Source organism: Parasteatoda tepidariorum, chromosome 7 (assembly GCF_982258835.1).
Source record: "Parasteatoda tepidariorum strain Cologne lab strain chromosome 7, Ptep-v5.0, whole genome shotgun sequence".
NCBI classification, from domain to species: domain Eukaryota; kingdom Metazoa; phylum Arthropoda; class Arachnida; order Araneae; family Theridiidae; genus Parasteatoda; species Parasteatoda tepidariorum.
Window position 1 is genome coordinate 48,008,012 of NC_141761.1, and position 15,185 is coordinate 48,023,196.

The 15,185-nt window shown below is 27.0% G+C and overlaps 1 protein-coding gene across 3 annotated transcripts in view; it reads left to right on the top strand.

Annotated features, from left to right (window-relative positions):
- The window catches only part of LOC107443324 (insulin-like peptide receptor), a 148,041-nt gene that overhangs the window by 112,899 nt on the left and 19,957 nt on the right, over positions 1-15,185 (top strand). For all 3 annotated transcript variants that reach the window (XM_087167820.1, XM_016057149.4, XM_087167821.1), the window contains 5 exons: positions 376-514; positions 3,751-3,810; positions 5,971-6,137; positions 9,315-9,485; positions 10,752-10,962. In XM_087167820.1, coding sequence (XP_087023946.1) covers positions 376-514; positions 3,751-3,810; positions 5,971-6,137; positions 9,315-9,485; positions 10,752-10,962 — 748 coding nt within the window. The remainder of the gene's footprint in view (positions 1-375; positions 515-3,750; positions 3,811-5,970; positions 6,138-9,314; positions 9,486-10,751; positions 10,963-15,185) is intronic.

Consider the following 15,185-nt stretch of genomic DNA (forward strand, 5'->3'; position numbering starts at 1 on the left):
GAAATTTCAGGTTCCGAGATTTCTTGTATGAACGCATGTGCAAAATTGCACTATTCTTTAAAATCATTTCTGATCAACTTAGTGTTGATCAGAATGTTGTGTGGTGGCCATATTTTTTTAAAAGTCTTTTTGTAATTTGTCCTGAATTTTATTTTGAACCATTATAAAGCCTGAACAATGTCTTCAATGTCAAGCATGCAAACTTTTACAAAATTCAAAGATTTTATTTTATTTGAAGATGTTTTTATTTTTCACTGGGACAAACATGTTGGAAACTGAATGTTCTTTATAAAATATTATGTAAAATAAGTATGATTAAATACTATGGTAATGAAAAATTACTGATATAAAATGTTGATTATAAAATTGTTATAGGTAATGTCATCGATATGGATATGGAAGTTTGGCGTGTCGGTGCTAATGTTGTTGGTCTGAGATGGACAAATTTTAGACTGGCTCATAAAAATATTGATTTTCGGTCACTTTTGGGCTATGTTGTTTACTTTAAAGAAGCGTAAGTGTTTTTTAAAATCATATATAATTGTGTTTATGGTTTATATCTAATTAATCTACTATATTTCTAAGAATGCTAACTTTTAAACTTGTTTCTTAGAAACTAAGAATTCTTATGAGAAATTCAACTATCATTTAAATATCAGTCTGAAAACTGAATTAAAATGTACAAGGTCAACTACTGTGAGATTTTGCTATACCTAGGGAAGAGTATTGTACCTTTAATTTTACCTTGTACCTTGTTTATTTATTTGTTTTTTCATGCAGATAATAATAATTAAAATTACTTAGAAATTTTGTGGGAAATACATTATACTTTAGTCTATTGATATGTATATACACACACAACAGTAGAACTTCAATTTAATGACTCTTGTCGAGCTGGACAAAAATTTCATAAATAACAGGGCACCAATATATTGGGGACATGAAAAATCCCATAAAAGCTAAAATTGAAATGCGTTCAAATTAAAATACAATCTGAAAATTAAATGTAATAGTCTTAAAGTACACAATGAATTTTCCAGCAATTCCAATGCACCTGTTTCTCTCTTTTTGAAGTAAGTTTTCAGTCTGCTATATAAATGCTGCTTCTTAAATTCATAGTGGCTGATCTAAAGATTCTCGATCTTATTCATCACCACTAGAGTCTTTAATTTCAACTGTTGAAATTACGTTTGATTCACAAGTCATTAAATTGTTATCACATTTCAAATACTCCATAAAGTTGGTATCAGGCTCTGTTCTGAAATGCTGTCAGAACTGACAAAAAACCTTTTCTAAAACCATCAAAGATACTGTCTTCAGAAACTTTTTCACGGCAGATGTTATTAAGTTTAAAGCATTTGTTCATATTTTTTGTTGTATATATGTTGTACAGTACTCCAACTTAGCCAGGACCATTTTCACAATTTATTTAATATAGGAAATTTTAAAATGATGGATTATTCCTAGATCGCATGGTTGCAGCTTTCGTGTGCAATTTGGAAAAAAATGTACGATTTGAAAAGTCTGATTTCTTCTGAGCTATTCATTAATTGATGGATAATGTCTCATTGCACTTTTGTTCTCACATTTTTCTATCAAATTCTTGTAAATATTTGTTGAAATTGACTGCGACCATCCAAGCTTTATTAATTGATTTGTATTTTAATAGATATATTTTGACATTACTTAAAAGTTATCAACTAACATTTAAGTGAAAAATGACTGGGAATGTTAGTATTTTCGGGAAATCATACTAGAGGACGCTCTAAATATTAGGATATTTTTACGTTATTGATGTGTGAAATGAAAGGAGACCAAGCTGAAAAGACATTTAAAGCAGGAAATTTTTATTCACTGATGACGTTAAATCTAAGTTCAACTGTTTTTATACATGCATATTAAAGAGAGCAAATTGCGTGATATACTTCAGAATTTTTTTTAAAAGTAAGAAAAATCGCTCCAAAGTGTTGTATCTTGGTCTATGGCCATCTCTTTTCAAATTTTGAAGGGGACAAAATCAAAATATATAATCACACATAAGAAAAGAATTCCTTATCTCTATTAAATATCTGCAAAAAGAATAATTATTTTGTATCTGTTTCTTGTTATTTTTAATTTTGATAAACTTAATCGATGATGATACAAGAAAATTTCTTTATTTGTCTGAAGTATTGAGGGAGTATATGCTCCATCCCCAACAACAACATCCATAACTTGGTTCATATCTTTTACATGGGATGTCACTTCTTGAATAACATTCATAAAGATTTCTCTTTTTTTTCTTCCTTTTTTCAAAAAAAAAAAAAAAAAAAAAATAAATAAAAAATTTAAGTTGATTGAATTTTGATATCCACACAATTAAAACTTTTTTTCTTCCTGTAACCTGCATATGCTAAAATAAACCAAGTTAGTCATATACAAAGAATAACTATTGGAACACTTCACAAATTTAAAGCTTTATTAAAAATCTAATATTTATGTTTACATAGAGGCAGAGACTGGTTTAAGGTACAACCTGCATTCTTTTGATTTTGATTTTCCTGACAAAAATAATTTATGTTCTTCCAAAAATTGGAATTTTATTTTAAAAGAGGAGATCTTTTCAGTACTTTTTTTTTTCCATCTTAGTTCTGTTTTCAAGTATAAGCAGTATAGGATTTACAATTATATTTTTCAATCAAATTGACTAAAATAAATTACTGAGTAACTAAAAAAATAAAATGTTCTTTAGCATATGCCTGGACAACTTGAAATAGTCACCTACTCTGCAGATAGTACCTGTTAATACAGGCTTCAACTGCAAATACTGAATGCAAAATTTTGTAATTGAGTGGGGGTGGGGGTCAAAAAATACTTCTGACCCGAGCTACAACACTCTCCCCAACGAATTTTTAAGAAGTAAAAACAAAAACTTCTTTTTAAAAATATTACAACTTTTCACCATTGCCTTTTTAAACAAAGTAATTTATTTTGTAACTATTTTTTTTAAAAACTTGTTCCGACAATAGAAGTTGAAGTAAAAGTTTTCTTTATCCTTTGTTTTTTCTTGCAGACATAAAGAATTGATTCTATGAATAGAATTCCTGACTATTGCTTTTGACTTACAAATGCTAGTCAAAAGTAACTAATTTTTAACCAATAACAGATTAATATATTTCATAAAAACTACACATATTTTCAAAACATTATAATGCTTTTTACTATTATTAACTGGCATTTTATAAATATAGAACATGGAATTTTAGAATTTTGTTTTATTTAAATAAAATGATGGATGGATTTTATTTTCAATAAATGGGAAAATTGTGTATTTGTGTTTAATTTATTTAACATTTTAAAATATCTTCATGCAAAAAATAAGTTATATAATAAAATATTATTAGAAATATAAAATACACTATTTAGCAAAAAGCATTTAAACACCCACTTAAGGAAGTGCCTGAGCTAAAGAATGTTATACTGACCAGACTACAAAAGACAATTGAAATTTTCTACCTTCTCACATAAATTGTTGAGGATAGTTAATTTTTGACTTAAATAGATATTACACTGAAGAATCCTTTTTTTTTTTTTAAAGAAAAAAAAATATTATTATTATTTTGTTTGGTTTATGATTTGGGAAAATAATTTCTGGTTTGCACTCCACCCGATTTCATGTGTAGTAAAAAGTTAACTATATCCATATTGCTTTTTCATTTTTTTTCCTACTTACGTTGAGCTTTTTGTTAAAATTCACTTTATTGCTTATAGACCAGACGGACTAGGAAATGTGACAATATTTGATGGTAGAGATGCATGTGGAGCCGATGAGTAAGTAATATCCTTAATATATTTATTGCAGATACTCGAATTATCGAGAGTCTACTGTATTGTTTATGCCAACATAGTTGAGAAAAAAATATTGCAATTTCTAACATAAACTTTCATTCTTAATTTTAGAATTACTTTTCTTGTTGTTTTTGTGCTATACGCATCATAAATATTTTATGCCAAATTTAACTACAACACATTGTGTAAAATAAATTGTAAATAAATGTAAATATTATTTATTAAATGTGTTGATTTAGCAAGCTATTCATTTTACTTCAATTCTACATCTATTTTTCAACTATAGGAAAATTCTAAGGGATGTTTTTTAATAGTTATTTCATAGATGTCTCCTAAGGTCCACCGAGGGTTTTATCCTTATTATGTCTACCTTAGTTATCTATAAGACTTTTTACTTAAGCTATTATGAACTACCTATACATAAGCTATAGGAAAATGTCTCGTAGACGTCGGTATTTTATCCACGACGTTTCATAGGTAATGTGGATGAATTCTGGAAGTGTTTCGGATGAATTGTGCTGTATGGGTTAGCATAATTAGATTATAGATTGCAAAACTTAGTACAGTGGTTTTTAATGAATGCTACTTCATTTAGATTATATTACCAATTAGCAAGTTCAGTTTTGGGGTTCATTATGTTAGCAACTAGCAAGTTCAATTTTGGGGTTCCTCTGATGTATTAATTATTATTAAGAAAAACACTTAATGGGAGAAAAAACATAAATTAAAATTTTTTGCTTCTCCTACAATTTATGTTGTAAATGAAACTATTTAAAACCACCAATTATTCAAACATTAGCATTAACAGTGATTAGGTGATATCTTCATTTATGATTTAATGAAATAAAAAAAAAATGATGCTGGTATGCCTTCTTGAAATCGGCTCAACTTAGACATTGATTAATTTTTCATTTGCTTGCAAGAAGTTATCTCTTTCTATTAAGAGAAGTGTTCTAATTCTAACGCAAAGACAATACTAAAAATGTAGTAGTAATAATATAGTGCATTTAAATATTTTGTCTGTCCATTATTGAAGCTAATTATCTTTCTGAAAATACTGACCCTTTTGTGCTTTGTTATTTGAGTTATAACAAGCAACAAACTTTGTTACAACAAACTGCTTTTGTAACAACATAAATTTTTTATATTTTCTGAGAAAATATCTAATGAGAATTGTTTGAAAGTATGTATTATATCTATTTTTTTCACTATAAATATACAGTGGAGCCTCGATTAACCGAGCTTCGATTAACCGAGGTTTCTGTTAACCGAGGCAATAACGAAGTCAAAAAATTTTTTCTCCTCTCCAAAATGAGCTTGGAAGAAATTATACACATATTAGTTCGTTGTCCGTGATACAGGCACTTATTCCCCACAAAAGCACTCAACTTCCATGAAATATTACACCCTGAGAAGACAACATCCATGAATGCTTTGTTAACAGTGGTCATGTGACTTGTAAGTTTAATCATATAAATTTTAAAAATATAATATTTCCTTGAGATTTGTGTTATTTTTGAAAATGCGTCTTTCGATATTTAACCAAGTATAGTTAAAAAAAATTCCATTTTACTATTAGAGTTGATTTCCTTTTTAAGTCTTTTTAGCTGTGAAACATAAGTTCATATATGTTTATTTTTATCATTTAAAAAACGTCCTATTGTTTTTTACTTTAAAAGTAGTTAAATTCGCTAGCACGGAAGGTTTTTATACATGGTTCCTATTAACCGAGATTTCCGATATCCGAGGTACTAGCGGTCCCAATTAGCTCGGATAATCGAGATCTTACTGTATTTTACTCCTTAATGAATATTTCATAATTTAATAAGTACACTCTTATATCCTATGTATTAGGAAGAACGGTAAGTATTGTCATTTCGGTGCATTTGATATTTGTTGTTGAGATTTTATTCATAATCAATAATATATTCACCCTCGTTAGCAACAACCTTTCAATGCCGGATCGAAATGGATCGAAAAAAAATGAATTGGTTCTTAAGACTAACGAATATTTATGCTACAAAATGACATTACATTTACTCCTAATATTAATACTCTACATTCTTGTTTAATTTATAAATTTTTCATTAGTGGAAATGGTTACTTGATATCATAATGTCTTGATGGTTTTTACTAAATTAGGTGGAAAATTGATGATGTTGATGCCAATGAAGACCCTACTGTGATAACTCTTCTGACTCATCTAAAACCATTTACAAGATATGCTGCATACATGCGAACATATACCATTGCTTCTGCTGCCGTTGGAGCTCAAACTCCCATAATTTATTTTCAGACTAAACCAGCAAGTATGTTTATTTTTGTGTTTATTTATGAATTCATGGTGCATAGCGTTTTTAAAAAGTGCTTAAGGGTGCTTATTTTCGATTTTCGTTATTTAAAAGCCCTTAAAGGTGCTTTTTTCATTGGGTGTTTTTAAAAAGTGCTTTATTTTCCCTTTTCAAAAATGAGATTTTTTTTTACCATGTTAATTTTTGCCACATATTATGCAAGAGCGTGCTTTGCACATAGTTTTATTCAACATTTTCGCAATTCATTGCGGCATACCGTCGGTTCATAGTGTATGAAAACGCCAATCATTTTACATGTTTGATGAAATACTTGCAAATCCGCATGTGCGTCTACTGAGCTGGGTCCGGTGAAATTATTGTCTTCTCATGTGCAACTTTGTTGCATTTTGCAAGATATTCTATTTCAGACTTCGTTTTCCACCCTCTGATTTCGAACCGAAAAATCTCGATCATTTTATAATGGCTAATATAATCAAGAAAAGAGTTCTTTGTCAGAAACCAGTTATTTTCTCATGATCATCTAAAGTCTTTGAAAATTATTTTGTTACTGTATATAGTACTTAAAAATATATTTTGAGTGCTTAAAAAGTACATAAAAAGGTGCTTATTTTTTGTTGAAAGATTTGACTATACACCCTGTAATTGTATTTAATTTAGTTTGCATTTTTTCATTATTTTATCTTTTTATTGTGTCTCTCTTTTGATTTTTTTTTTTGTTTTTAAATCTTTTCTACAAATCTTTCAGAATCACTGAGATTTTCAGGTATTATTATAATTTTTCTGGAACTCATTGGAATGGTCGCAGAAAAAACTTCTATTTTGCTCTCTCTTTGTATCTCCCGCGCTTCGTACTTATTTAAAACTTTTTTTTCTCTCCTGACTAATACAGAGATGACATTTTTCTACACGCAGAACCAATCTCTGTCTTTCAACAAAAAAAGGACACAGTTTAATCTTGTTTGAACTTTAAACGAAACCATCTAGTTTTTATTTTAGTCTAAATTCTTAATAAAATATTAAATGATTATGTTAAATTGCACTTTATTACCAACTCTTTGCATTTCGCGAGTGAGAATTAACAAAATTTTTCAAAATGGTAGTTTAGAGGATTAGTGACAAATAAATGTTTTTAAGAAATGTTTGGCTGGATTCGATATTTTTTAAATACTTTTTAAATTAAAATTATTGAGTTTTGATTGAGAAATATTAAATCCAATTACAAATTTTAACAGAATAGACGTTGACTTTGCCACTATTATTCATAACTATGAATGTTAAGTTATGCCCTCTAGCTATACAGCATCTTTTAATTATAAAAATGTTGCAAAATAAATGCCAATGTGAAGAACACAGTTTTTTTTAAAAAATTAAAAGCAATTTTAATCTAATTTTTTGTTGCCTTTTAGAGGTCCCGAGCCTGGAATCTGCTAATATCTCGATTCTTATTCACACGATTTTAATATCAAACATAGCTTTTCATATTTGCGTGTTGCGATTCTTATTCACGCGATTTGAATATTGTATGTCGCGATTCTATTGCGATTTAAAAATCCGATATTGTGATTCGTATTTACGCCTTTTCAAAAACCTATGTAGCGATGCGTATTCACACAAGTTTAAAATTCAATGTCTTGATTTGCTCATGCGGTTTATAATATCAAACATTGATTTTCGTATTTATACGTGATTTTAAAATAAGGCATTGGGATTCGCATTCACGCATTCTAAAAATTATGCATCATTATTCTTATTTATGCAATCTAAAAATTACGCATCATGATTTGTATTTACGCGATCTAGAAATTATGACTCGTGATTTGTATTTATGCATTTTAAAAATTCTATGTCCCAGTTTGTATTTCTCATTTTCAAAATCGTATATCTAGTTTCATATTCATGTGATTTCAAAATCCATAATTGTTATTCATATTCACGCAATTTTAAGATCAACTATCGTGATTCTTGTAAGCAGTAAATTTTTTTTAAAATTAGTTACTATAAAGGTGACTGTTTTTCTAACAACGATTATTAGTATATGTAAGTGTTACAACATCAGAGAAACTGGAAGGGTTCAAAACTTACATTTTGTGCTTGCAAAGAAAAAAAAAAATAGGATTTGTCACAAGATGTTTGAAGATGATGGACTATCGACTAAATATAGCAAACAAAAGCAATCACTTAAAAAGGGATTTAATTTTTTTTTTTTTTTTTTTTTTTTTTTTTTTTTTTTTTTTTTGGAAATAGAGTTAATTAACTCATCATCAGAATTTTATTTATAATTGCTGTTATTTATGCTATAAAATGCAAAATTCTTATCAAATAAAAAACAATTATCTAAACTGCTGATTGTCATGTAATTTTTAAAACTAAAATAGCAATTTTCGTATGTTAAGGTGTTACTATATATTTCTACTTCCCTGTTATTGATATGTTTCAGAGGGCTCTAGTTAGATTAGACTATAATATGAACATAATGATTCGGTCCATTGTTAAAGTTTTTTTTTCCAATATAATTTAAAAAGTAATATTACTGATATATTTGCTATAAATCACATAAAAGTATTTATTAAAAGAAATGAAATATTAATGTATATTCTCAGTAGTTTTAATTTGCTAAACCAGGTAGTTTTTCAAGTAATGATTGTCTCTAATGTGACCTGAGGAAAAATATAATTTCCAGCTTTATTTTTTCAATTGGTAATTTTTATTTTCACTAAATGTTAAGTATCAATGTAATCATTTATATAATAATAGATTAGTACACAATTGTATGTCAACACATTATTTATTACCTTAAACTGTCTGGAATTTATTATTAAAGGGTTGCGCTTGCTTAAAATTTACTATCGTGGAAATTCAGCTTTTTTGCCTCTTGGCTAATCTCATCCCTGTGATGTTCAAATTCACTCTTTTAATCTAAAAGTTATAAATAGAGGAATTATTTTAAAAGTACTATTGTGTTCCGTGGTGGACTTTGAACTTTATATAACCTTACCTGTACTTCACCAATAGTATAGCCTCCCCTTGTATTTTTTACGTGATATTTCAGTTACCTCATTTAAAGTGTAAAATTTTTTAAGAAATAATTAGTGCAACTTTTGAATCACTATTTGAATATATATTCATGAAACATTAACATAGATAAGTTGATGATTTTTTTTTTAATCTTTCAAGCTCCTACTTCACCTGTAAATCTAAAGGCTCATGCATCTTCACCTAATGAAATTGTAGTAACATGGTTTCCTCCAAAAAATCCTAATGGTGTAATCAAGTACTACATCGTAGAAGGTATACGAGAAAAAGATTCTTCTGAATTTGTGAGTCAAAGAAATTACTGTAATGAGCGTAAGTACAAAATGATCATTATTGTTTCAAATATTGTAGCATCATTGTTGCAAAATATTGTGCATATATAATGTATACAAGGTATCTTGTAATCAACATACATTTTTAGATTTGTTAAACAACATAAAGTCAAAAATATATAAACTTTGCGAGAACACTGTATAATTACAAATAGTAAACATTTAAAGCTTGTTTTAAGAAATATTCATGGTAGTAAACTATCATGTGAATAAAGCCTTTTATTTACATTTAATTTTCTCTATATTTCATTGCATAATTTGGAATTCATGATAGAATTTCGTCTTAGATCTTCCCTTAATCAAATTACCTCTCTGGAAGTAATCACCAGGTAGTTAGGGCATTTTATTGATTAGATCCTCGTAAGTCAGGAGTCTTTTACTTGTATTGCATTAAATCATCTCCAATAGAGGATTTTTGCTAGGGATAAATTCCCCAATGTATATTTTGTCTAATATGATATTATGATCAAAAATTTGCTATATAAGTTCTAATTTTTGATGATGTGCTAAGATGTTATTTTTTTACCCTTTTTAAGTTTAATGTTTGATTCACAATTTGTTTTATAAGCAACAGCTTTTATGGATATTACATTGAAGTATCATATTTTACATACTTACGATAAGAAACTGATAAAATAAAAAAGAACAAAAAATTTTGAATAATCGATACATTGTACAAATTTCAACCAAACGTACTGATGTCTGTACATTATATATCTTTTTATGTTTAATAAAAAGGATAGTGATTTTTTATCCCGATACATCTTTGCCTCTAAAAATTTGTGTATTTACATGCTATAACACTGAATTAAGGTATACATGGGACAAAACTGTTAAATGTTGACTTATAACCGGATTATGCTTCACTTCCAAATTGTGAAAAATTTAGATTTTGCGAATTATTGCATATTTTTATTCAATCTAATTCTGAAGACAAAAATGAATCTTGATTTTATTTAATTTTGAAAAATTTAAAGAACTTATAGATTGTAGGACTCATAGATTGTAATTAAAACAAATTCCTTTGCATACTTCATAAAATTTAATTTTTTAAGTTTGTAAAAAAAAGTTTAAGTGTTTGAGTTGCAAATCAAAATTGTCTTATGCCAGTGTGGGATCATCCTTAAATTTATGATTCCTTTTATGAGTTATTTTTTAAATTTTGCTAATTGCATTTTTTTCCTTTATAGTTTGTTAAAAGATGAATAAAAGTTATTTATTTTGAATTACTTATTTGTATTTTTAGCATTAGTAATATCTGATTTGAAAAAACCTGTTCAGGAGAAAATTCCAGTTACAGAAGACCCTCTGAAATTTGATGAAAAGCAAAAAGAAGAAGAAACCAAACCAAAAGATTGTTGTTCTTGTTCAAAAAAAAATATTCCTACTCAAGGAGAAGAAACTGAATCACAAATTCAATTTGAAGATTTTCTTCATAACAAAGTTTACTTAAAAAAGTAAGACAGTTAACCTATTTTTTAATATTTCATATTTTACATTAAATGTATATTTGCTAAGCTACTAAGTATCATTTTTCTGTATAATTGAATCAAAATTCTTTCTATATAAGAAATTTATAAAGTTAAACGAGATTTTTTCCCTTTCTTCAAAAAGTGAAAATTGCTATTGTTTATCAGTTTATATTACTTTTATATAGTCATTTATTACTTTCAGTTTTAAGCTGTTTAAGACTTATTTTGTTGTATGTTTTTTAGCATAGAATATGCTTCCAATCATTGAAGAGGAAGATGTTTATAGTTAAAGATATTTAATGAAATTTTGTTATTATTTCTAAACTTGTGTTTTTAAGTTAATATAATATTAAAGAAAAGCATTTTCACAGTTTATAACTGAGGCATTTGCTTTATTATGTAGGAATATATTTTTAAATTTTAAACTCCTACGAAATGTTCGAATCCCATACGTTCTATAATTCCTTATTTATTATCAGTATCTATTTACGCATAAATTCTGAACTGTTACTTATAACCTATAATTTGTTTCTAATAAATATTTAACTTTTATCTGAAAGTGGTGCAGATGATATTGAGGAATCAGGTATCATAATTAACAATGAGAATCTGACAGCTGGCATCTATGTGAAAAGGCTTTATTTTCCACCTTCTGAAATCAAACTGAAAAATCTCTTGAATTTTCGCTGATCGTGGGGACTAACTAAACATAGCCAAATTTTTTCCTAAAAGCGAACGAAAGTTTTATTTTGCTTTTTAATTTCTTCGTTGGTGACATGCCATTGTGTTCGTCACTGGCAGACTAACGGCGTTCTCAAGATATTCTATTTATAGATCAGTACCATAATCTTTGAACTTGACTTGCGGATCATTCACTAATTATGTATTTTCATGTGGGTCCCCAAAGCAGTCTAAAATCCCAAAGCTTCATCTCTTAAAAATTTCCATCTCCCTTTTTTTTGTGATTAAATTTAAGAATTAGTTGAGAGTTTTAAGCGCAATGTTTTTACTTGCATTACATTCCCAATTGCATAACATTTCTGTAAACTTTTATTGTACTTCATTCCTTTTTTTCTGCTTCTTACTTTTTATTAACTATTATATTATTACTTTTAAATTTTTCAATATTCTTAAGTTTTATGAGATAACTCAATAATATTTAGATCAAAGATTTTAAAAAAAAGTAAGAAGTGAGGGGCATTTAATATTTTAAATGTAGCAAAAAATATGTTTAGTTTTGCAAAAATTTGTTATTTCATAAAACTTGAATTCATCTCTTAATTATTTTATTTAAAAACAATTGAAGTAAAAAATTAGATTATCTCTGATTTGTTAAACATTAAAAGAATGTAGGGTAAAAATGTTCAGCTTCAATAGTCATTGTATCTACATTTCAAAATTATTTAAGTTAGTTTTTCTTTTAACATTTCATTAAAGAAATTTAAGTAATGCTGAACCAAGTAACAAATAATAATAAACAATTTTTAGGGACCATTCACTGATTTACATTTGTAAAATGAATTTTTTTTTTATTTTTTTTTTTTTAGTTTGCTTACTTCTTTACACATTCTTTATTATTCATTCTTCTTCTATAGATGCTTCACACTTTGAACATTTGGCATGATCAATAATAATCTTGTTAATGTTTTGAACATGCTTTTATAAATAACTTTAATTTAAATCTAAAAAATGCACTCAATAACCTTTTTAAATAATAATTAATTTAATTATAATTTTGAATAATTTTTTTTACATAGTTAAATAATGTAATTAAAAGTAGATTGAGCCACTTAATATTGAATATCTTTAAAATAATTGTTGTATATTGTTTTTATGGTGTACATTGTTTTAATGGTGGCTGATGTAATCAAAAAAAGAGTTCTTTGTCAGAATCTAGTTACTTTATCTTGATCATGTAAAATCTTATGATATTATTTTGCATTTTGTTAATGTATTAATGAAGAACTTTCAACAATAGGAAGAAAATTTTTTTATTATTAGTGCACATATCCTAATTACAGGGTTGAGATTTTGATGTCAAAAACTGGTTTTTGACTTGGCACGTCAAAAGAGCCTGTGGAAAGGTATTAAAAATTGTCGGAATCTGATAAAAACTGTCAAAACCTTGGTCAAGTTTTATTTATTAACGTTGGAAACATTTTATTAGACATTCAATCATGCACAATACTTGTATATGTACTATAATTATAATTTATGTAAGTATTGCATTTATAAAAAAAGTATAGCCAAAATCATTGAATTATTAATTAGTTTTTCTAAAAATATGGTACTCTTAATATATTATATTACAAGTAGTAACTATGACTTGTTACTTATTATCAATCTTAATATTGATTTTAATTATTTTATGCCACAATTTAATCTGATTTTTTTGAATAACTAAAACTAAAGTGGTTGCCAATAATTGTCTGATCTCAATTTATAATTTTTTTTTTTATTCTTAATGTTTGAAATTATTACTTATATGCAGGTTAGCAGAATATATCTAATTATGCAAATGAAGTTTTGATGGAAATTCAGGCAGCCAAAGAAAAAATTTTTCGTCCAATAAAATTCCTACAAATTTTTTTGTTATTCAAAAATGTGTCGCTTTGCTAACTTTTCCTTGTTAAAAAACATTAAATGTCAATTTGTGTATTCATTAGTTTAAACTCCTTAAGTTTATAAGTGGGACCTTTAATTTAATAAATACAGTAGGGAACCGATTATCCGGAACGGTCGGGACCATCGCTATTCCGGATAACTGATTTTTCCGGTTTTTTGAATCGCTACAAAAAGCCGTTTTTTTTATTGTTAAACCCAACTAAAAAAATAAAAAAATTGGAAATAATCTTAAAAATAAGAAAAAACGATGAAGTAATACACTAATGATTATTTCCAAAATGATGGTAAGGTAAACATCTTTAAAAAAAGAAAGAAAAATCGTAAAATCTTACGAGGAAAAAAAAAATTTTTTTTTTTAAATGGCGAGAAAATTTATCGAATTTTGTTCCGGTTTTCTGATTTTCCGGATAACGGGTTTTGTACTGTATTACTATTTCAACATACTTCGATTTCTAACAAATGCTCGTTTATTCAAGAATTGTGTAAAATCAAGTAAATTTTTTTCTTACTTAAACTTTATTTTCCAAAAATCTTTTAAAAAAGTTATTGTACTTGAAAGAAAAAGAAGGAAAAATTTTGAAATTTCTAGGGAAATTTCCATCAAAAGAAGAGAAAAAAAACTTTGTCTGTAGGAAATATTAGGGATTGAGAATTTTCTGCACTCCTGCTTATATGTATATGAATATTTCCAATAAATCATAAATATAATGTGTTCCCTGATAAGTAAACTAATTATAATTTACAAAACATGTAAACTTTGTATGTGGGAAATATTAAGGACTGAGAATTTTCTGCACTCCTGCTATGAATATTTCCAATAAATCATAAATATAATATATTCCCTGATAAGTAAACTAATTATAATTTACAAAACATGTAACTATTTGTTTAAAAGAGTCAATAAGTTTTTTAATTAATCAATTCAAGGGTTTAATTAAGTTACCATCAGTATTTATTGCAGTTATTAGAATAAATTTCCTAATTACATGTTATTTTATTATGTTGTAATAGTTTAGTAGGTCAACATTCTAGTATATACAGCTGAGCATCATTTGAAAAAAAAAACATTTTCATTTTCGGTCTTCTTCATACAAAACTGGCAAATGAACTTTGAGTACTGAGAGCCTCAAAACTAATTTTTTGTAATCGCTTGCTTTGGGGGAAAGAGGAGTTAAAGTGGAAGTAAATGAAAACTTATTTTACATATAAAGAATAAGATGATTGTTAAATGTTTTTTTTTAAAAATTAGATAATTGATTTTGTTTTTATTTTGAATAATTAAGCAAATTAAGGGATTGTATAAATTGCAATTTGACACATTTTTATTTATAATTATTTAATATTTTTTGCACCAAAATTTAGGCCTGTTTACACGGTCCAATTTCTTGAATCCGAGAAATTGGACGGATTTCTCTGTCCAAGAAATTGGATGATTCGTTGACACTATCCAAGTTCTTTAATGTCGCTGATTCGTTGAAAGAAAAACTTGCGCATGCGCATTGTTAATATTCAACATTATAAAATAATACTTACATAAGTTTAAAATTACTAAATAAATTCAAATAAAATCATAATAACACAAA